The following is a 25,253-nucleotide window of genomic DNA, read 5'->3' as shown; positions in this document are numbered from 1 at the left end:
TTCCACCATTTCTGCTATTATTTGGATAATAGATACAGTACTTTGCATAATGACAACCTAGAAATAAAATTCCAATTTTGAAATTGATTGTTAAAATCACTTTCATTTGAAAGCTGTTGGATTTCAGTGGAACATACTTTCATCACTGAATTATTAGAACAAAAATCTAATTGGAATGTTGTTATACTTCACTATTACTCCCTGTTGTTGTAGGACCTGTGGTCCCAAACTAAATGGCTCTGTCAGTCCCAGACACCAAACAAATAGCAGCTGTACAACACAGAAGATGACTTTTGGATTTAGAACGAGCAGAACCATACAGACTATTTTTCTGTCAAATTCAGCTGAAAAGAGGAAAAAGATTCAAGCACAACTTGAAATCTAACTTCACAGTTGCAGGACACTAAATTAAAACACCCTAAAGAAAATTTTCAAAGAGACATCATTAGCTTGGCCTCTTGAAATGGTTCATGTAAACAATGAAAAGAAAAACAAATGTAATGCTCAAAGATATCCATTTGTCTCATGAAGAAGCTTGTCTATAGATTTATTCATTATTTCGCTTCATGGCACACAAAAGCATTTTCTATGTATTCAAAATCATGGTAAATTTAGTATTGTCTGGAATTTAACATTGTTTCCGTTATTCTTTCTCCTCTTCCACATTAGAGAAACTTTCAGCTGTCTCAGATCCTTTGATTATGAAACATCTGATACCAGGTGTGCGTAGAAGAACCTCTGAACTGGATAAAACACTATACTTTTCTCTACATTTCAGTCCAATTCCTATTATTGCACTATCAAGTAGTCTACCTGACTATTAGACCTTTGATGCTTTTGAAACCTGTAGCATAGACCAGGCAACTCTTTTAAGGACAGCTTATCATAGCTGAAGGTTTTCTAAGCACAATAGGGACATAACACGATACAAGCACAAATGTTCTTGTTCTTTTTGGAGAAGCAGAAAAAGCTTTCTATGGGCAAATACGCAAATATATTTATATATCAACATGCATAGCACCTAGTAACTCTTACTAAACCACATATGAGCTATGGAAGAAAAATCATTTTTTCATCTTAACTGAGGTTAACAGAAACAATTATATTCATACTTAATGACACAGTATTGGCTATCCTCCTACACCCTTTGGGACTTAAGCCAACAAACTGAATTTTATACTGATGTAAAAGGAAAAAAATAAGCTTCATGTCATTAATCAGGCAAGACTGGAAAAGACCTTCAACTATTTTTCATCAAGTTTAAAAACTCACTCGGACTTTTTGCAGTTTCTCTTTCCCTAAACTAACAGGAATTACAGATTAATACAATACAGTGCCATTTAACACTTCACCAGCCAGGACGGACTAGCACATAGACTATTAGAATTTTTTATGCCACTGGGACAAGATAGTCAGCAAAGTTCATCAAGTGTTTCAAAACTCAACAGATCTTCTGATAAAGCTTGGAGAATTTAGACTCAGTTTGATTTTCAACTAAATGGAACCCTATTCTTCTTAGAAAACTGCAAGCTTCTCAGATCATAGGCTAGATGTTCTTCTGCTCTTGATTCCACCACGTTGAGGAGACGACCCACTATTAGGTGAGTAGTAAGCTGTAAAACAGCATATGGCTAATTAAATTACTCAATTAATCTCTGGCGTGACTGCAAACAGTACCCTCATTCACAGGTGTCAGTTTCTTGTGCTGCGTTCTACTAAGATTAAACAGCTCTCCTGTTGGATACTACTCCACCTGGGTGTAAAGCAGCTTCTCAGGACAAGCAAATAAGAAGTATAAAAATAACAGAGGTGAGGGAGAGCAATATTAACTGGGGAACGCTTCAACCCAGACTGAACTTATCTGAGTCTTCTTCTCCAGAACTAAACTCAAGATCTATGGGAATCGTAAAATCTTAAGAGAGAAACCAGCAAATTAAAATCAGCACCCCATTACAGACCTTTTGACAGCAGTGTTGAGAAAAAAAATGCAGAACATAACATAAGGATAAACAGGACGAATACTGAAGGCTGCAAGAAAGTATTACGACTTTAAGTAAGGGAAGGTATAAACAGAGAGGAAAAATGCTCAGCTTGTCGAGATACCTACCCAAAATAACTGTACTGAAAGAGACCACTTCTTTGTCCTTGCCATCATTGTAAAATGCCAGGTGCCACAAACCCACATCCAAGTATTGAACAAACACAGCCTCATTCTGAACAAGGGTCTGAATACTTCGACGTTCCCGTGGGGACTCCACCACACTCCATTTCTCTTTCCCATCCAAGCGTTCCATGAAATCATACTGCAGGGTAAAAAAACAGGAGGAAAAAAGGAAAAAAAAAAAAAGAAAAAAAAAAGAACACAAACAAACAAAACCCCAAACAAACAGACCTGAATACAGAATGATATTTCAGCTCAAAATCTGACACTGCATTTTTCTTTTCCACCTTGTCATAAAATGGTATTTCCGGAAGATATGTCAATGTGAAACTAGTATTTACTAGTCAATCGTGCAACACAGAGAGATTCTGTGACTCTTATCCTTTCTTAAACAGTGACAGATAATTATGCATCTTTGCTCTGCATAGGTGATCAAAAAATGTACAAATGGTATTTCTTGACATGCTGGGTTTTGAGGAAGAAGTTGAAATCAGTGATTTGACCCATCAAATTTTAGGTTCCTGCACAGCTTTCAAAGCTGGAAAGCTTCAACCTATGAGAGACGCACCCTTTTCTAAGCAATCGCCTACAATAACTTCTTTCTGCAAGAGAATCAGAAGGTGTAGTTCCAGACGTACAATTGAATGGAAGCCCCCAGAACGTGAAAACAAACAGGAACAGCACAAACAGGAAATGCGTGTATCGGAGGCTAGGTAACTCAGTGCCCAATAAAAATACACTGTACAAGTTTTACATCACAGAGTAAAAGTTGCTTACCTGAGTTTATATGTGGAACAATCGGGGGCAAGTAGGGTACAAAAACCAGAGGGAGCATGGAAAGGAATAACACAAATCAAGTGGCTGAAGGAATTGAACTTATATTAAGGAAAAGTGAGAATTTCTGATTGGATGGTTTCCAAGAAAGGTAGAACGTTACATTAATCTTTGGAAAAGGGATCAAACAGAGCAAGTGATTATTTAGAGTATAAGAGGGATGGCACCATTAATGGCATGAAACTAAAAAAGGAAAGAAAGAAATTTAAGATGAATGTCAGATAAGCTTCCCATCTATTAAGCTCAGTAATAGCCTCCCAGTGGAGATGCCACTGCATCACACAATTAAACAGGACTGGAAGAAATATTGGTTAATCTACAACAGGGAATAACTCCACATAACAAAGCAGCTGGACTAGTTGTCCTAACAGGCTTTTTTCTGTTTTTAATGTCTGTGATTCTGGAGCTCTCAAGCTGATGCTATGCTCAACTTCCTTGCTCTCATAGTCCCTATCTAAGGGAAGCCCTTAAGGAACAACAAAAACAATATATATAATCTTTTGATAGTCGTGTAACAAGTCCCTTATCAAAACACATCTCGGTTTAGACACATTTATCTATGTAGGAGTACATAAAGATAGATAGACATGTCTAAAGAAAGATGTGTATGTTCAATAAAATACAGTAATATTATGTGCTTGCTTGCCAGTAGTTTCATTGCATTTCCCTCCGCTATCTCTAGCACATACGGTCTGTGCTTGCGACAGCTCTGGGAAAACATACACCTTCACTTGCTTCCAGTTGAAATAGAAAACTGTAATCTTGCATCCTAAACAGACCAAACACCCAGAAAAGGCTGTCTTGTACACTGTATTCCACTCATTAACAGTAAGTTCTAGCAAATAATACACAACATGCAATAAAATAATGAAGATTATCCCTTCTAGTAGAAGAGACAGACGGACTGATTTAACACTTTAGTGCCATGCTACACATCTATCTAAAACTGGGGTATAAAATCTGACCTTTCTGTTTGAAATTTTGCAAGAGCAATATAGAGTCCTTGATACACTTGGCCTTACAACAAAGGGAAAAGCATGGCAGTATTACTACCCTCCTGTTAAACATGCAGAACTATGACACCAATATGCAGCCGCAAAGGAAATCCATGGCAGGGTAGGGATTTGAACCCAGGCCTACTAATGTTGAAAGCTCTTGTCACAGTAAGTGCATTATCCACTCTCTCCTATGCCTTTAAACGTGGGGAAGAGTAGGAGAAGTGGACTAAAAAGTTTCACCAAACTATTAATATTAAATTGCCATTCACTTGAGCCCTTTTTCATGCAGGATTTTTGCAGGAGAAGGCAAATCACGTAAATTAGTACATCTAAGCCAATGCACGCCAGAGATTTGGAGAATTCTGGCATGTCAGTAACTTTCAGACTATCAGAGGTGCCAAACACACATATATCTATCTCTTAAGTCAATGACATTTGGAAATATTGCTAAAACCTTATCGTCTAACAGTCAGAGGTTAAGGACAGACTCATCACCTCCTTGGGAAATATTATTACTCGGGCAACATCTTGGGAAAAAGAAATCTTGAACAATCATTCACAAAGGGTCAACTAAGGAAGTAGCAATAAAAGCTGACATTTCTCACTGGCAACATGCTGTTCATCTCTGCTTGTGCTGGCAGGTTCCTCTGCCTCCCCTCTGTTTGATGCTGATTCTACCTCATATAGTAGAGGAGGCTCAGCAGTTGGCAAGATCGAAGGGGAAGAGTACTCAGGCTGAAACTGCTTGAAGTAGTTTTAGCTGCAGATTCTCTGTTCACAATGACGGGGTGCGACCTAGTGAGAGCAGGTCCCTTGGTATGACTCCCCGTAAGGCTACAATTTTAACGTCAGTAAAGTTAGGACCGGCATTGCCCCTCTTTAATCAAACTACGAAGAGCTACTGCATGCTCAGGCAAAAGCAAAATGACTAAACCTGAATAACTTTATGAATGGTGAAGTACTGGTGCAAACTGATACCAAATATAACAATACATTTTTATCCCTCTTTGGATCCCTCAGGACTGAGGGAAAAAGAAGGAAGGTAAGGTATCTGCCCGTGGTTCCCCAGGTGTACAAACAGTAATGTATCAGCAAGTACTAGGTATATGTACCCTGAAATCTAAAATCCCTGACTGACGGGTCACCGAGACGGTACTGTGAATTCATAACAGGTAAGATTTCTTCACGTGGTTGGCTGAATCATCATTTTGCTTCTTGCGGCCCAGTTGATTTACCACACTTGCGTGATGAATTATTTTTATATAATGTTGTGCTGAAGATACCACTCTTGCCTTAAAGCTACTTATTGATAAATATCCATAGATTAAAAGACCCATCTAGGAAAAGAGTGAAAATACTTTCATGATCATTAGGAAGCAACCGTGGAATTTTTCATCTAACACACACAACTGCTAAGGAAGAGACAACTAAATCACATGAATTAGGGAATGGATCTGTAAAACCAAACTAAATCACTAAATCTCTGCAGTAATTTGGAAGTTCAACTGACTTTTTTTTTTGTAATGATTCACTATATTTCATGGCTTTATACTGAAAGTCACACAAAAATGGCAAAAACTGCTCAGAAACAAAATGCACCAGAAAACCCAAATGACTACATGTTCAGAGTTCAATTTTGCAGGGGGGAGTACTTACTATGATTAAAGCTCCATATAAGCAAGTGACTTGCCAGCCTGCTTCCCTAAACAAATTCCAAATTCACATTCTCAGTGAGTTTGTTTATGTTTACTACAGAGCACACCAAAACCCTACTGCATACTTTTATTTACAAACCTAAATCTCATACTAAGTTCTTTCTGGGCAATTTGTTTTTATAATTTCTCCATTCAGTGCCTTCTATCCTCCTCTGACGCATTTTATTCATAGGCTAACAAGGACCTTCTTTTTCCACTAACCGTGGGGAGTCAGCAAAACAGTTTTGGAACTTTACGTATACGGTAGTGACCACACTGCACAATGCCATCCATATAGCACAGCTCGACTGAGCCCAGCTGCATACAGGATGTGAACTACTTGTGAAAGCACGGCGAAGCGGAGAGCCTGCATAATCTTCGTTTTTTTCTTAGATTTGAAACTATTTGCATGCCTCCACAAAATCCCTAACAATGTTTGAAGTTAGGAATTGAAAAGAAAGATTCCTTAGAGTGCTTGTCTTGATAACAGATGCATATTTAAATGGGGGGGGGGGGGGGAAACGTTTGGCATTGTGGCTAGCATTTGTCTTTATGCCAAAGCCCTGTAAGACCTAAGCAGCCAAGAAAACATATGTCAGGGAAACTTGTTTGCAGAGTGCTTTAAAATCAGTTCTTCATAAAATCCAGTTGGTAATTATTCATTAAAATATACCCATGAAACATCTGATACCCACAGTGACAGCCAACCGATTTGTTTCAACGTTTGAATGTGACACAACACAACCAGTACAATGCAGCACGGCATTCAGTAATAACAGCACAGTTGCCATCAGACAACTTTAAGGTGGCCAGAGCACCTAAATGTGTTTGAGCACTGGCTAAAAACCAAGGTAACACTGAAGCTCCCCAGCTATTCAAGCTGTTTCAAATAAAGCCACTTCTTGTTGTAAATGAAAACAGTTTTCATTTTGACATGAAAAATTTGCAAGTATAAAACACTCTGCTGGAAATGAAAACAATATAACTCCATGCACTGCCTTCTCCAGACGTTACAGTGATGTTTCTATAAGGTTACCTTATTTCATGAGTCATTTGGAATGTTCTACCATTGTTAGATACATCATAATTGCTGTAATCTCTGTAGAGTCACTTCATGCATTATTTGACATTTACAGTTCATTTTCTATACATTATCAATTTTATTAAAATTACTACCTTCTACTAATTTCCTATTCTATTCAAGCCTGCAATGTGTATTTTGTTATTTCTATGTAGTACTGCACAGGTTGGACGAATTTTGCTTGAAAGCAATGCATTCCTGTTTCTAGTCTGCTTGCCACTCAAAACTGCGTTTTCACCTCTCCTCTAGAACTCCATTCCCTATGCACAAGGCACACAGGCTGCCTCTAGACAAGTTTACAGCTACATCAGTTTGACTGACTAAACCAGGCATTTGGAATATTTGCTAAACAGTAATACTGAGAAGGTTAAATCTCAGCAGGGCTCTCAGACAGGAACTGCGTCTTGTTGTCTCAGGTTAATCATGTACCTAATTTGCTGATTATTGACTTGCTCCCACAAAGGATTTTATTTGGCTTGACATATCAGCACTGATCAGTGATGAACTGTCAAGTGTAGTTGTTCACTGTTTTACAGCTCATGTCCCTAACCTGCAGAAACCAGGATTTTAAATTTCAATTTTAAAATATCGTCTGATGTCAACTTCAGACTATTTTCATTAATACAAAAGCATTCTGCTCCTTTCTGTCAGAACAAGGCTTCTTTTCACTAACTCAGGTCTGTAACAGTTTGCTTTTCTTTTTCTAAAATTATTTCTCTTAGTAGCAGCTTGGCTGACTTTCCATTGCTGGGCAAAAATGCCAAGCAATCTTCTGCTGTACCACCCTGTTGACAAGCACCAGGACCCTGCATGGATATGGGAAAGTAATCCTGCAGATTATACGGGTAGATTTCTTCAAGTCCAGTTATGGAAGAGGGTTGGAATTGCTTCCTCTAAAGATTAGAAAACAGGTTCTCTGAGGAGGAATCCAGCTCAGTAGGAAACACAGTTGATATTTCTCATTATTTAATTTAACAGAAAGGTCATGAAATTTATATCCTATCCACGTAAGGTGGAGTGAAATAAAGAAGAGAAATTTTGCTTGATTATAGCCTTCTCAGATGAGAACATCATAATGAAACCCAGAACAAATACATTTGATCACAGTGCAACAGAAATCAAAGTTCAGCTTGAATTAAAAAAATATTTTGTCCTACCAGTTACATCCAACTGCATTTCTTGTAAAAGATACAGGCATACCTCCATCATGTCTTAGTCAATCAATTATCATTAACTTGTATTAATAGCAAACCTTGATGACTGCTTAGGAGCTTTGGTTGCCCTAAGCCATTTTCACTTTATGATTTATACTTTTGTTTGTTTTCCTCAACTAAATTACTGGTTTTTCGTGGTGGAATGATAGGGGAAGTGAGCGCCAAAATTCTGAATTAAATGAGACACGCTCAATGAATTATGCCATTACCTCATTGCAACAGTCAAAGATCCGTAGACATAATTTCGCCCTCAAGACAACCTCTTGAAGCATTACAGCCAAAATCAAAACATTCTTAAGAAAGGCTCCAACCCTGCAACATATTCTCTGTGGATATCTTCTGTTTGCATGGATGTCTGGCAATGGCTGAAAATTAGTCAACAGCCCTGTACCATTTCCCCGATTTATGTAGTATTTGTACGGAACTTCGGGATGCTGTATGCAAACCTCTAGCTCTATGGAAAACTGACTGCTTGCCCTCCCCTCCTTGGGTTGTGGACTGCTGATCCTTATTTCTTACCCATGTAAACCTCTTTTCTCCTTTCCTCCCAACTCCATTTAAAGATTTTGGTTCTCAGTTTGGACTACAGGCAATAATAAACAGCAAGGAACAAGAAACAATGCAGAATAGTTCTGCCTCACACTGGTAAGCAGATCCAAAATTCAGTTAAGGAAGTGTAGTTTTCCCCAGAAAATTAATGGGTTCACTGTTTGTACCATGAGTTTGCACATGCACATGGACACAGTTCACTTAGAGCTGATTATCTTCCTGAAGGCAGTATGTAGCAATGCAACTATGTTAAAACCTCTGGGCTTTTAGCTTACTTCATGCATTGTAACCATTTATGCAACTGCAGTCTGCTTTACTAAATGAAAAAAAAAGTAGTAGCAGTTCTTTGCAAATCAGGGCAAGGCATCGAGAACTGTTAAACTGGGCTTTCCCAAAAGGGATCATAGAGTTCTACATTTGCTTTTTGGAAATCATATACTAAATAAAGCATTTTAAGTTTAGGTGATAATTTCTGAATGAAGAACTGATTTTTACCAGCAAGGATATGCATGAAGGAAGGGGTCCTTTCCAAGAGTTGGTTGCTATTTCTGCTTCCCTTGCTCTCTAAAGAATGGAGGCTCTTTCCTTTTAGTACGCGTAACTGCAAATATATTACTTCTCATTACAGTTCTAATCTAAGTAAATGGAAATCCTTCGATTCACATTAATGAGTTTTCAATATAATAAAAAAATTTCTCTCTTTAACAGAAAATATGGCTGTATCTTCCCATAGCAAAACAATTAGAACACCCACTGCACAATCTAGAATAAAAAGATACTGAAGTTTGGTCTCACTAACTTGAAAACTATCTTTACCTACAGCCCTTAGCTCTGTACTACAGGGTCACTGCAAAAATGCGGTGTTAGGGAGTTTTCATCTCTGAGGCTGGTTAGAAATCAAGAAGAATTGGGTTTCCCAACTGCAAGACTCGCCCCATGTCCGAGTCAGATGATATACCTAAATACCATCCTTGAGGGAAAAGTAGTAAAATGAAAGCTCTCAAACACAGGGCCACTGCATTATACTCTCTAATATGGCTGGGCGGCACTGATGCCAAAGTCTGTTGCATACCCCAGCAATGCCATTCCAACAGCCTGTGGAGATTAAAACTTCTATGAAGATAGTAAATTGTGTTAACACATCTAGCTGTGCATGCATTCCAGCTGTATACAGTGCTTTGATACTGTGAGTTTGACCATCATCACTCATCATTTTTGACCGGTGTATAACCGGATAGGTTTATCCCAATTGGTGCCTAGATTTTGTCAGAGATCTAAAACCATGAGTGTCAAACTGCAAGTTATTTTAAAAACCTGAATGGCAAGAACATCATCATTGATTACTTCTTTTAGCAATGTACTGTTGAGGTGTGTAATAACCTAGAAATCTTAGTATCATGGCGTTCAGTCAAATATCACAAACTAAGTAAATCCCAGGATATTGCACAGAATCCCTAAACTTGAGCTCCATAACCTCCAGCATAAATCTAACATAGACTCCTAAACTTTTGCATTTTGACATTTCAAGCCAACAAACACATTGATAAAGTACCTGGGCATGTGATGGTGGGAGTCCTCTTCTTATATAAACACCAAAAAGGGCATCCTTCCCTAAGGATATGTTGAACTTCAGGAACTGTGGCTGGCTGATATGGATCTGAGACCGCCAAAACACTCCGGGGGGCACTTCCTGGGTGACCCTGCGGCCAACTTCTGTTTCTCCGCTGTCTATGCTGCTATTCCTAGCGACCCATGGTCCTACAAAACAAACGCAAATATAAATCAAATGAGATAACTGCTTTTAATACAGGTATTTTTATGCATTCAGGACGAACATCTGTGGCAATGCTACCTTTTAAATCAAACTGTAACTTTCCTTTCTTATTCTGATGCAATTTGCCTGCTGTTTCAATCAGCACGTAAGAATTTGGCCCCTCTATTTCAGTAAGAAGGCTGTGAACTTTTTTGTGTGGCGCATCTGCAATTTTCTAATCCCTCCAACCCTTTAGTTCTGCGATTGCTCTTCACTAATCAAATACAGTAACAGTAGAGCATCAACTAAGCACATACAAATCTCCCTGTGTTCTTTTCAGCTGCATCTTGTACGCAACCAGGGTACAAAAAAATTATCAGAAAGGTGAACTGAAGGGGTGACGTCAACCTAAATGAACTGATTTGCAAATTTTTATTACCATTGTTTTATTTAGTAAAGTAGTCCGATAAACTCCAGCTCATAGACAAGAGAGTTGACAGAAGAAATGAAATGCACAGAAAAGGATTTAGAGGACAGTGTCTGTACTCTGTAACACGCATCTTCTCCCTCTTGAAAGAAAGTTAGTACAACTCAACGTGCTGCCTTTCAAGTTCTCTCTGCCTGAAGCAGGGTCTATCTACAAGTCTTTCTCCCTCGTGCTGTGGTTAGTTAAAATCCATCATTTGATGGTTCTTCAGCATGCATTATTGAAGACAAGATACAAGACCTTTCTGGTTGAGTGCTCCGGCTTCCAGCCCATGAAATAGTCAACCTTTAAAACACGGTGCAAATCCCTTCTGTTCTCAGCTGAACAGGGTGGTTCTGAGGCTAGGCATATTTTAAACACGGAGTGCGATACGTGAAGAGTTAGCAGTGCTTTCAAGCTACAGTATATAGCAATGTTTGATTTGTGTTCCATATTCCCAAACAACATGGTGATAAATCCATTCTAAAATTACTACAACAGACACCGTAGACCAGAAAACCACAGAAAATATCTGTTAACAATTGCAGAAATTTAAAGGTATCATTAATATAACTATTAACACACACTGGATGGTAGTGATATGTCTGATACAACCTGACAGTATTTTTTTAAAAGCTCAATGTTTACTTCATGTTTTTTTCATGGTGTAATGCTATTTTCAATAAATGGTAAGTTACTTTTGAAATATATTCCAGAACTGTATGAATGTAACAGGATGGCACAGAGTGACATATAATTTCTGCAGGTAAGTACATAACAGCTTTTCTGTCTTGAACTATCTTTAATTGAAAGAGCTGCAATAGCATGGTTTCAATTATAGATTCCAAATTATCTATGTTAGCAGCACTTACACTTGTACATAATGAACCAGATATTATGTTAGCAGTGTTTTGAAATGGTAAAAGAATGCTCTGAATACCAACTGCTATACAGTTTTTGGCAACTTGTTTGTTTTTTCATTTTGTATGTCAATGGGTCTACAATAACATCACAGCACTAAGAAAAAAAGAAAGCAGAACAAGCTGCAAAGACAGGCTGCAAAGAAAGGAAAAATGGCTGAGAATGTCAAGCAATGTGCCTTTAGAGCCGCCCAAGAAGACAGACATACCAACCAGATTCAAACACGTAACGCTTTATAAAAACTACATGATTTCCTTTCTAATGGATTACTGCAACAGAGGATCTCTCAAAGTTCCTACCTCAATGAAGTCAGGCACCATCTCACTAGAATTTCAATTAGTCCTTACCCACGTGGATAGGAAAACCAGGTACAGAGCACATAAAATCTCCTGTTGAATGCTATACTGGAATCACTGGCAGAGCTGGGAAGTCAGCCTAAGACCGAGGGCTCCTTCATCTCCTTTGAATACAACATTACCCTTACTTCACTTCACAATTCCATGTTATGGTAATAAATGATGATTTTTTTTCAACATTCTTAAAAAGCATGCTGTAAATTATTTCTTTGGAAGCAGACTCTGCATGCTTAAATGAACATCAACTGTATCTAATCTAAGAACCGACTCCCTGACACACCCTGAAGAACCTTGTTCTTCAAGATCAGTATATCCATAGTCAAAGTGAAACAGTCGAAGAAAAAGCTATTTCCAGGAAGTATTACAGTAGGTATTATTATTATGATAAGAACTGTGTAAGTAATAAAGGTGGGAAGATTAATAGACCAGTGCCTCTTCCAGTATTCTGACTCTGTCTACAGACTCCTTATACTCAATGAATTACCTGCATTATATATTTTTTTCAATTTGGTTAATTTCAAGACTGCAATAAAGCTGATGCAGTCCACAGAAGCTAGTGGAAATCTCTGACGAAAAGACTATCGAGTTCAGTAAGTGTAATCTATTTCTGAAATCCACATGTAAAATTGGTGGGAATCTGCAGCTTAGATCTGTTTAAAATCAGAAGCCTCCCCTCATGTCGTAATCTGCTTCTCATTTAGTTTCTTTTTAAGCAATACTTTATACTTTTTAATACAGTTCTAGAATTCAGTGGAGCAGTGGTCATGTACACTGGCTTGCATTAGCAGCACAAATCTAATATTCCAATTAGTTAAAAAATAAGCAGCTTAAAGTCACTTACCTCATGTCACAAACATATATATAACATATATATATAAGCATACATATATATATCTGAGGGCTATTAAGTACTGAAATGGCTACTAACACACATAAATACCCTATGCCACAGAACAAATTTTAGAAAAAGGAATCCTTGTTAGAACACTTGAAGAACTGATGTGGTGTTAGAATGCCCTCATGCATACATCGGCTTTACCAATTACTGAGTCACGTCTTTTTCACCTACGTCAAATAGATATTATACTGAATATTGCTTCAGCCAGTATACCTCACTTTTATCCAGTGCAGCAAGCTTACCGAGCATGCAAATGGCAAGACCACCATAGTGTCTGTTGGAGATTATCATAGAATCATAGAAATGTTTAAGTTGGAAAAGACCTTTAAGATCATCAAGTCCCACTGTTAACCTAGCACTGCCAAGTCCACCACTAAAACATATCCCTAAACGCCTCATCCACACATCTTTTAAATACCTCCAGGGATGGTGACTCAATCACCTCCCTGGGCAGCCCGTTCCAACATCTGACAAGATGGTTTCATTGGCTATTAAAGCAGCTCCAAAACACCACCATCAATGACTTTTGCTCATTACATTGCTTCCAAGTCTGCTGAGTATTTATTTCCTCGAACTATAACTTTGCAAATAAATGTAATTCTTATGGAGGCTCAAGTTTTAGTACTTCTGGTTGGATTTAGCCTTAGCCTCCTTTGGTTTTCCAAAATTCTGTTTTCTATGTCTATCTGAGAAAGTGCATTTTTCAGGAGTCAAGACTCTTCAAATATTATCAATTAAGCTAAACAGAGAAAACTCCAGTCACCAAGAGAACCAGAGTTATGTTCACACTACTTCAGCATGCACCTTACAGCTAAACAAACATATTGGATGCCAAACTTTCCCAGCAAAAGATTTTTAGAAAAAGACCATTCCTTTACATGTCTCATGAAAATTTTGAAGTTATTAGCTTAAAAATTGGTGAAAACTGCAGATGAGACAATTAAATTTGTAGTTATTGATCAGCCTAGAGACATGATTCAGGTTCCCAATACTGAAATGATTCAGTTCAGTCTAGCATTATCTTTGGAAGCACCTTTCTGTAGATGCTCTTTCTTTGCTCTACAACATAAATGATCTGGTTTCTAGTTGTCCAAACCACTCCTTCTGGAACATTTCAGTGCCTCAGGAAAATCTACCTAGGAAGAGAACCGTGACAGCTGTAGGGCTTCAACACAGCGGAGGATTTTAAGAGCAGGTTAGATGAGCAGCTATCACAAATGATCAAGATATACCTAACCTACAACAAAGAATGGAATGGATGGGTGACCCTGTATTTTCAGGTCTGTATTTCTGTAGTATGGCATGCCTCTGCTCTACATCCAGCCCATGCCATGTCTGTGAGAAACAGCTGCTGCCTCACACCTCCCGCATGCTGAACAGGATCCGTATTTTTGCCTTTAAGAATTTAATGCATGAGATCCTGGTTTTATGGCTCTACATTACAATGCTGAAATAACACAATTTAGAAACGCTTGAAGTTGTACTAAAATAGGAGTTTTATATTTGCAAGTCCTTGCTTTGACACAGCCAGCGCACCTGACTTGGTCATGATCTTGATGTTCTCAGATGACTACTTGTAAAACAGAAATATTAACAATGATCTATTAAAAATTCTCACCTTGAAGATGAGTAATGCAGAGCAGTCGCATAAAAATACTACCAGAGGTGTCTCAACATTGGCCTCTCCATGTTCCTTCCTCCCCAAGTTAGAAATACAGAAATGAAATGCAAAGTAGATACGACCACTGAACCTCTTTTATTAGTCGTAGGCTTAAGTTTATTTTTTTAAACCTGAAAAGCAGAACATCGTGCTAGCATTATATTCGCAACGGCTTTTTCTGCACTAACAGCTTCACTTATAAACTCTGTCTCTAGAGACTCTTAAAGTAAACTTTTATTATAGCTCCCTTCAGTCTTCACCTCCTAATGTAGAGAATGTATCTTGCCACCTGACTCCCTCCAGCTATTTTTAGAAGCTCTTCCACTTTGATGGACCACTGCAGATCACATTCAAACAACATCAACTGCGTTTAAGTGAAGTTACAGATGTGACAGCCTGACAAATCTGGGAAGAACAACTAACCCAAACAACTCATCCTGTTGTGAACAAATAAATCCCAACATCATTATCTCTGCTGTGGGTGACTGTTTTAGAGTTTCGTCCGTTTATCTCACAACGCCATGGATACTGAACTTTTTTTTTTGTGATTTCCTCTCTATAAACATCTACAAAAGAGAGTTTTAAAAGCATACTGCTTCATCTTACCCAGGGGAGCCATTTCAATCGCTCAGTCAAACATATATTTATCAACTAAATAACACTTATTCATTTAAACTGCTGTGTTATTTACCCAGTTGAATTACTATTTTGGCATATACATTTGAAAAGACTGTTTTAGCACTCAAGTATATTTGCCTTTGAAGCTATCAAACAGGCAATACATGACAACAGCAATGCAAACTCCCCCTGCTAACTTGTCAGCAGGCCTCATCTTGGAGCTGGAGGTGAGTTTCAAGGTGGCAGCTGATAGGACATGCCCAGTCAGCCTTCAATTTAACTGATGTCAAGCGGTGTCAGCCATGGAGGCACAACTGCAGCTACCCTGAAACCAGATATACTTGAGGATTTATTATAGGCTCCTCTCCTGTACTGTAGTTAAGATTAAAAAATATGAAATCTGGCTACCGGCAGTGTCACGCTACAGACATCACATTTAAATAGCAATTAACTCCAGTGCTTTGACTGTGTGCCTTTATAACGCTGATGACTGTAAATTGCGTCTTGATAAGGCCCTTGAAAAATATCTAGCAGAATAACCGTTCCAACGGATCCATAATGAAGTACCAAGATGATGTGGACAATTTCAGATTAAATACAAGGAATAAATATCACCAAAGTTGGTTAAAGAGAATTCCCTTTCACTTCTCTTCCTGTGTCTCTGCATTTCTTATAAATCACTGCTGCAGACATAGCTTTCCTTATCTTTTTATTTAACTTATTTTTCTGTTGTTGTTTGTTATATAGTTAGGGATTTTCACAGATGAATCTGAACTCCAAAGAAATTTATGGTACAGCTATGTAAAGGAAACCATTCCATATAACAATACGCTCCACTGACTTTTTGCCAAAAAAGAATTTGTGGGAATTACTACGGTTTTCAATGATAGCTTGATTTTTTCCTCAGGTAAATTTGCTACTTATATGACCAGACATTTCTTACTGTTTCAGAAAGGCAAACAAAAAAAAAGTAGAAAATGTCTTTTCTATACAAATTTCTTCAGTGGAAAAAATCAGTGCTATGCACTATTACTTCCTATATGAACTTCTGCTTCAGAGTATCTACTGCTAATACCTAAGTGCCCTAGGACCCAAGTGAAAACAGATTCTTTTTGAAACGTGTACAATAGATTGACTGCTGATGCAAACAAGTTCCCACAGCTATAATAAAGTAAAAAGCCAGGAAATGAGAGTTTGTCTGGAGAAGCTGCTATGACACATCTTGAACTTCAGTTATGCTGAAGATGCTGAGGTACTAATGAGCTCTATTTTGTGAAGTGAGGACGAAGGAAGCTTTGGAATTTGTATGAGCTTTCAGGGGTCCAGTAAAACAGCTTCTGAAATAAAATCAAAACCTCAGGTTTGCTGATCAGTATCCCATATTTCTGTCATAGTGAAAGGAAAGAAATTCTGCTAAGAAAGCATCTGCTTAAGTCCACTGCTCTGGCTCAGCTGCAGTCAAACAATCTGGCCCTGCAAGCGGAATTAAGAAACATGTCTTAATATCCTGATACACCTCAAAATTTAGGCACATCTTCACGTTCGTGTGGGCATGGCTTCACAAGATGCATTGTTTTCAGAATCAAAAGCAAATTATAGCTGAAATGAAATTAAGAGCTGTTGGTTCACTGCATTTCACAAAGAACAAATACACAGTAGCATGGATTTCTGCATCACCATAACAATCAGTATATAATACACTTCATCACCTAACTTTAAACACAGTAACTCATACTATCACCATCAACACAATCACAAAAATAAAACTCCTCTTCTGTTCTGTTGAACTTAGCCAAATACTTTGCTTCTGCTAAGACAGCCCTAGAACGTGGTACATTTTCAGAAGACCACATCTGTAAGCCTTCATAGCGTCCATATTAATACTTCTGCTTGCTAAAGTGATAATTAAGAATCACATTACATTAGCCACGTAACTACTTAATAAGATTAATCCACCTGGAAACTGATGGCATGTCTTGATTAAATTGAATGAAGGTAACGGAAGTGACATTTAAAATACATTGATTGTTGCTACATTTTGATCACCTGTTTCAAAGCCTCCGAAAGGAAATAGTAGAAACCAAAAGATTCATGTTTACATTGTTAATGAGGTATGAGTTTTTCATCTTTTTATCTTTTGCAACATGACAAAGAGTTCCCTCCAGTTGTTGCTGAGTCCTTATACTGCCTGATGAGTAGGATCAGGTTTCAGCAGGAACATAGCTGGGGTAGCACCAGTGTCTCAGGCAGTCAAGTCAGGGCCTGTTCTATTTGCATCTGAACCCCAACTCATCAATATGCAAGAGTGACAACTCTTCCCATTTAATAAATTTGTTACTCCTTTAACGATGGCCTGTCTGCTGCATTGCTAATAAAATATCTTAACTATCAGAAAATAATCATTTCTGTGTGCAAACCAAAATGTGACTCGGAGCTGCAGCATCTGGCAGAGGTCTCAACATCACCTGGAGAGAGCTGAAGACAACCTATACCACCTCACAATGATTGCTGAGTTCAGCTTTCCGTATTTATTCAAGGCAAATTTCTGCTAGATTAGTCAAATTCTGTTTTTCCCTTCTCTCATCTCAAGCAAGTAAGATAGCGTCAAATTTAACAGCAAATTTAACTTTCTGCATTTCATTATTGCCATTTTATTTACAATGCTGAATTTGATAACTGGAAACAAGTATTTTTCATGCTACTTCAATACTTTACCATTTGATTAATTGTAATTGTCTTTTCAAAATCCGCACACTGTGGTAGACTTAGTGAAATATCTCATAAACTGAACACGAACCTGGATCAAGCTGGTTGGTCCAAAGAGACACAAAGCCTGGATTATGTGAGTATCAGAACACACATCCAAATCTACCTTTTCCAATTAGTCAGTATATTTATGGCAACCAAAGTGATCTTTCAAGTCCACAATCCTAGTCCATAAGTATTTTTGGTGTCTTTTAAAATGTGGGTTTCTAGGATCAGAGACCACAATCTCTTACTGTGTTTTTCAGCTTTATAGAACCTTACTAGAGCGAATAATCAAGTTAAAAAATACTAAGTCAATTTCTAATTAGTAGAAAATGTGCTGAATTTGTAAGCACACCAAAGGCAATATGTCATAAACAAAAACCTCTACAGTGAAGCATTCTTTACTTGGATTTGCAGCTGGTGTTAATTTCGATATTTCCACATAAATTTTAGTTTATCTTAGGCATCCTCTGAAAAGATCAAAGTTGGCTTTTGTAGTATATTCTGTCAATTAGAAAGGAAACGGCACATAGATAGTCACATTTTTTATGGAAATGTGTGTCTAGCCTACTACATAATTTTAAATGTAGAATATATTTTTGGCATAGATTAACAGAATCTAAGCACAGAAAAATCCCATAAGGTCACCTAATTCACTTCTTTGTGAAGAAGCAATTATTCCCAAACACGCTATTTATTTTTTTTTTGGCACTTTCCCCCCTAATTTAGATTTATTACACCAAAATTCTAAGATTATCCTTATGCAACTGTAACCGACAAATGGGCTTCACTCTCAGAAAGTGTTTTTTTAATGTCATTACTACCTATCTCATCCCTGTAGCAATTCCACAAGTCCTTCGCAGTGCCAACTTTTTGGGGTTTATGTACTATGAAGGGATACTACCATATCATTTGCATTAAGAAAGGAATTTTTCTTTACTTTTGTCTCTTAATCTAAATCCCTAGTTCAGCACAACTTCTAGAGCCTAAAGGCAAAAAAAAAAAAGCTATCTCATGCTCTGTTTACAGCCAGAGCATGGTGGACTTCACTTGCAGTTTTACAGCAGCACTGAGGATTTTTCTACCCATTGCACTTGCCCGCTCCTTTCAGATGTCCCCAGTATCAGTGAGATGTAGTGTGTAATTACAAAAACCCTGCAACTGTGTTACCTTAATAGTGAATTTTGTTTTCATTCAGATAGGAAAATGCAGTAATAAAGTAATTTACATTCCTCTTAAATTGCAGTTTTATTATTTCATACCAGAATTTAGTCTCTTAATAAGGAACAAGCAGATCACTTTGAAATATCTACTTTTTTTTTTTCCCCTTCCAAATTGCTCTGCTTTAAAATGCCTTGCTTGCTGAGTAGGCACAGCTTGTGTTTAAGTGGCCGTTCTCAGTCTAGGGGTTAAAGGTTTCTTTGGGAGACCCATGTTTTGAAAAGAATGGCTTCATCCTGAGTTGTGTCAATTACAGAAAGGTCACTCTCCGCAGCCAGAGCCCTGAGCCCTGAAATGCCTGGTTGTGTTAAAAGCTGTCAGAGGCTTTCCTAAAAACTGCTGGGATAGCAATATTAACTTGGACACAATAAAAGGAAAGGTGTGGTAGAAAAACTTCTCACCCTTCCCTGCTATGAGAATTTGTCTTTTAGATATTACTTGTGTTCATCCAAACCTGTCATTCATATTATTCCACTGTGGAAGATTACTTGCCTAAATATTGTTCTCCCGCCTTCCCTCAGGTTACCAACATTTCTGCAACCTTCTACAAAATGTCAGAAGAACAAGTAAACTTTTCCAACATGCTCTGAGGAAAGCTAACTGCAGCAATTTAAGACATAACTAGCAGTTCTGTCTCCTTGTCTCCTCTACAGGAGGTTACCACTCCCCAAACACCCGGCATCTCAGCCTCTTCAAATGTGCGCGGCTAATTAGAGTGGGGCTGGGATAAACCGCCAGAATTTGCACTGAAGTGCCCCAGGCAGACGAGCACATTCCAATTCAACAGTCCCGCTGCCCTATATTTGCACAAAGATGGCAACAAAAAGCTGCAGCGGAGGGGATTTGGAAACATATTAAACACTGCAGTTGTCTGCTAAGTGACCATAACTGCAGACCTGGGCTCTTCAGGTTCCTGCCTAAAACCATAGGGTCTCTTACCTGTGCACAATCTGGAAGAACTTCAGCAGTAATTTGAATGTTCTGCCTTCTACTGAGGGATGTACTGTTCGTCCAATTTGACCTACAGTCAGTCAGAGATGAAAGCCAAGCCAACAAACCGCTGTCTGAACATCTACAGGTTTTTGCCACCAGTAGGATGTAGGATTTCACAAAAAGGAGGAAGCCAAAATTAGTCCCTCCACAGCAAACATGAAGAAGCTGAGATGCAGCAACATCATTTATTGAAAACAGAAGCAAATCCATGAAATGAACGGGCACACCAAAGAACAACTCAGCTTCCTTTCCCAGCTCTATTTAACTGAATTTTTTCCAGTACATCCAATGCAAGTATCCTGTGTTAGCATTTGTTTCTAACACTTGCTTTGGCAATCAACAAGTTTAACACGAACCACAGGTCCTGAGAGCAAGATGATGCTCAGCTCTGAACAAAACTCTTCCGTTGACCAACAGCAACTGCTCCTACTTCTCTTCTGTTCCAGTCGCCCCGCCCCACCTTCACAGTAACACTAAGGCCTGTGAGGTGCTTTGACTAATTGAAATGTTTTGTTCTGTCTTCTTATCATTATTTTTGTACTAACTAGGGAAAGCCTTATCGCGATGTAGCAAAGAAAACACCTGAACCTCACCAGTAAAAGGCACTTGATTTAAATGATTAAAATCCTTTTCATGACATGCAATTTCTCTGTATTTTTAATATATACTTTCTCAGTTTAAGTAAATATTTATCTTTCTAGATTTTCCCTCATTCTTCTCGTTGGCCTGTTTCTGTCATCCTTCACTGGAGCACAGTTTTTCTTTAGAAGAATCCATCTGCTGCCTTTGCTCATTGTTTATGAGCAAAGTAATGTAATTCTACACGTATCAAGTATCTCATACAAGTATCACATGGCAGATTATGAGAGGAAATGGCCTCAAGTTGTGCCAGGGGAGGTTCAGGCTGGGTATTAGGAAAAATTTCTTCAGTGAGAGAGTGGTTGAGCATTGGAAGAGGCTGCCCAGGGGGGTGGTGGAGTCACCATCCCTGGAGGTGTTCAAGGAGCGTGTGGACGTGGCCCTGCGGGACATGGTTTAGTGGGCATGGGTGATGGTTGGACTTGATCTTACAGGTCTTTTCCAACCTTAGCGTTTCTGTCATTATTTACTGTGGCTCGAATTATGCTGTCCTTCATGTTTTCTATTAGAATTACAGCTGAGAAAGAGAAAAACCAGGCATTTGGTCCCGGCTGGAAGCCAAAGTTCTTGACTTCTCCCAATCAGCACAATGTACTTCTAAGTCAAGCTTTTTCTCTGAGTTCTCTATGCTATACATGGAAACAGGGCATATCAGACCGAGCAGAATGCGCATGCATTTTTTGACTGACCGCTGCTTCATCAGTATCTGAGGGAGCACTTCTTCAGCAGTAGATGAGCTTCTAGAAATGACATGATTTTGTGCACCAACGCGCAGAGGGACGGAGTAAGAACAGCCGTACCTGGGCAGCGAACCAGCAAACAACTGCCAGCAGCGGCACGCAGAGAACAGCAGCAGGCAGAAGGCACCAGCACTGCTCAAACCAGCCCGAAACCCGGCCTGGGCGTCCCCCTCGGCGCGGGCCTGCGCACCGGCAGCCGCAAGCGAAGCGCCGCGAGCCCGCCGCCGCCGCCGCCTCACCTCTGCCTCCAGATGGCGCCGTCGCCACGTCCTCCGCGCCCGGCAGGCCGGGCCGCAGCCCGTTGTTGAAGGTGTGTCCGTCCGCGGGCTGGAGCTGCCAGTTCAGGCCCAGGAGGTGCATGGCTGCCGGAGACACAAAGCCGGGGAAAGTAAATAGGCCGCGCACTGAGGGAAATGGCGGGGGAGAGGCTACAGCTCGTTTCACTTAAGCGGTAAAGCAACTTGCCTCGGAGGAATGTTAATACGCTACAAAAAAAGCATCCCAAAAAACCCCCCAAAAGCAAGCCCTGATGACTCACACAAAAGCGTCTTATTTTTATTCAGTTATCGGATCTTCTAAATTACTGACACCCAAGAGGAAAAACGCTTACAGTCCAGTGCACCGAAAGAGAGAGGTGAGCGTTTTGCTCAGACTGGGGCCTCGCGTGCTGCCCTGCCGAGACACACGCTGCGGGGGGACACCTTCCTGGAGACAACGCGCTACTGCAAACACCAGCGCCGACTTCAAGTTATACGTGATAACGTAGACGTTGATTATAAAATAGCTTTACCCCTACCTACGCTAATGACATTGTAATGTAATTATTTTGTGTTTATTACAACTTATTTAAACCAACAGACTAACAGCCTCTGCCTTCATATTGTAGATTAAACCTTCCCCACAAACCCAGGCCTTTGCCATTTTGACCTCGCCATTTTTTCTACTCCAGTGCAGGGAACTCGGCCACCCGGGCCACGCACCGAAGAGCCACGTGCAGTCCTGGCCAGGAAGGGTTTGCCTGCACGCAGAGCTCCTGGCAGCAGCCCAGCACCGTGGCCTCTCTGGCCGTCCGTCCCGAGTCCCTAAGCCGGAGGCAGGCCCGCCTGGCCCGCAGGTACGGCGGGGGGCAGGCAGCTGCGCCTGACGCTAAGATACAGAGTGGGAGAAAGGCTGTGGCACCACCTTCGCGAGTGCGTGAGTTATGGGCGCTGTGCTAGGGGCTACTGAGTAAGTCCTGTGCATAATGCGGGAGAGTTGACAGAGCTGAATCATTCAGCTAGTGGATTTATGGGCATCGTCACCTTGTATAAACAGAAGCTACCTGAATACATCTCCATAATTTCATCATACCATCCCCATGGCATCCTCCCAATGTAGGGGAGTGGTGAGGGATAGAAAAGCCCACCAAGCTGGTTTTATTCACTTTCCCTGGGTCTATCATCAGCGCTCTTCCCGTTTACACAGAACGTATGTAAACGTACATACCACAGAGAAGAGCATTTCCAGTTATATACTAAAATGGTGTTTGAGGAGATTCTCTGTCAGTTTAGGGACAGAAAACATATATGATTATGAGCACCCTTAGAATCATTCACTTCTGCAGTCTCAGATCCACATAAGATGAGCAGGTATTTTGCATCCAATTACAAGCAATTGTAGAAGAGCTGGTGTGGTCACAAATGGACCATCAGTGGCCACACAGCTAGGTGTTCAGAGATTAAACATTAAGGATAGGTAAAGCAAAAGACTTATCACAGGAACTGCAATTTACAGCGCTTGAGACGTCACTCAGATAATCTCTGAATACGAGACATCACTCAGATAATCTCTGAATACAGGGAATCCATTTAGACGTGAGCAATTCATATACATATTTCTAAAAGCCAAGAAAAAAAAAAACAAAGCACCCCCCACCCCAGAATCCATCTAACCCAGCTCCTGGAAATCCCTCAGCACACAATCTATGCAGAGTTTAACTTCCATGTTTTTGACAAAAGCAGTTGAGAAGCAAGACAGCTTTCATAACATGACCTTCCCCTAGACATACCTACGGACCAAGCAGATGTCTAAGAATAGTAACTAAAATCAGGAGACATTTTGTGTGAAGAGGGCAGTTGCCAGATTTTGCTTTCATGCTGAATTTGCAAGATTTTTTTCTATTAGGAAAAAAAATTGAAAATACATTAAAGCATCTGCTATTTGAAAAAATACCAAGTATGAAGCTGAAAAGGACATTTTGCCGAGAAACTACTAAAAATTTATTCCTAGGGAATGTTTAAAAATACCTGGAAAATACACAGAAATTTTATGTGGGATCAAATGTTTTATTCAATTACAACTCTTCTGTTTTGCCAAAATGAACATTTTAAAAGGCTTTTCAGTCTAATCTCAAGGAACTAATTTTCTTTTCAGTACAGCAATGAAACTGAAAAATTATTCATAAAGCTCAAACAACAAACAAGTCACTAGCTCATACAGCCTCTCCCCACCGAGTGAGAGACATCATCTCTGCTGTAGACGTGAGAGGGCTGGGGGATGCCAGGTAGCAGAGCAGCTTGTGTTTGTGCTGTCAGCAATTCCCACGCGATGCGCACACACCAGGGCTCCAAAGAGAGAGTTCAGCTGGCCCACCCCCATAAGCAAAGAGTGCATAAAGATTAAGTGAATTTCAGAGCCACGAAATGAAAACAAGTCATAGAGGAGAATTAAGACTTTTGTGGTTTATACTCTCAGTGTATCTATTCAAAGTTGCAATCTTTTTTTTTTAATTTTATTGCAAGCGTAACCATAAATATAGGTCATTTGCAGAGATGAAAGTCTGCTGCTTCAAGTGTGAACCATTCCTCACAACAAAGAGATACAGAAATCATAACTACAAGAGAATTATAGTTCTAACTCATAATTACCAGGTAAATTCAGAGAAGGAATTAAAAAAGATCTTATTAACATGGTATTAAGAAAAACTTTGATCCATCTGCTTCCAAGTACGCCATGATTTCATTAATAACTCTGTTGCTCTGTGTTTTAATCATAGATGCACATTAGGTAGGAGCAATTAGAGCTCCTTCCTAATGGGGCAGGGACTTGCACGTCTGCTATAGTCCCTTACGGAGACAGAGAAAAGATGACAATCTCCTGCATAGCTCACACATCTATTGCCTGATCTACAAACTTCCACTAAGACAACTGAAACATGAGGAATGTTCACCTTCTACCAAGAATACCTCGAGAAAAGTATGTCACAGGGGCCTGAGGGGAAAGCTCCGTGTTTGCATTGCATATAGCAAACCTGACTGGCAGCCGAGCAGGGAGAACAAGGAGCTACCTATTCTCTGCTGCTTCAGAACACTATGAGATGGCAAATTTATATGATTAACCTTTTGTTCTGTTAATCAAACAAAAATGCCTTCAGCAAAGGAATAAGTAGAAGCCCGTTTAATTAGAAATACAGGGATCCACTCAGAAGTTGAGTGCATGTGTGTCAGAAGAGAAATTTGGGCTAGTGAATTTGTGCCTGTTTCCTATTTTTTCTATTGTGGGTTTTTTGTTTTTTTTTTTTGAAACTACAACTAAATAATCTGTGATGTGGAGGCAAAGCCTTCTTCCCCAACAACACGCTTTTATCAGATATTACAGTACTGGCCACATTTTCTCCGAAGGATATTCAGCAGACAGCTGAGTTGGGATACTCAGCTAGGTCCATAGCTGA

General features: G+C 39.4%; 1 protein-coding gene across 6 annotated transcripts in view; it reads right to left on the bottom strand.

Moving 5' to 3' along the window:
• Positions 1–25,253, bottom strand: part of TENM2 (teneurin transmembrane protein 2) — a 534,344-nt gene that overhangs the window by 109,886 nt on the left and 399,205 nt on the right. For 5 of the 6 annotated variants that reach the window (XM_059825282.1, XM_059825281.1, XM_059825283.1 and 2 more), the window contains 3 exons: positions 21,784–21,906; positions 10,084–10,289; positions 2,108–2,303 (listed from right to left, as the gene is read on the bottom strand). In XM_059825282.1, the coding sequence (XP_059681265.1) occupies positions 2,108–2,303; positions 10,084–10,289; positions 21,784–21,906 (525 nt within the window). The remainder of the gene's footprint in view (positions 1–2,107; positions 2,304–10,083; positions 10,290–21,783; positions 21,907–25,253) is intronic. The other variant, XM_059825286.1, reaches the window with a different exon arrangement.

The sequence above is a fragment of the Gavia stellata genome, chromosome 16, assembly GCF_030936135.1.
Source record: "Gavia stellata isolate bGavSte3 chromosome 16, bGavSte3.hap2, whole genome shotgun sequence".
Classification (NCBI taxonomy): domain Eukaryota; kingdom Metazoa; phylum Chordata; class Aves; order Gaviiformes; family Gaviidae; genus Gavia; species Gavia stellata.
This window is presented reverse-complemented; position numbering and strand designations above follow the sequence as displayed.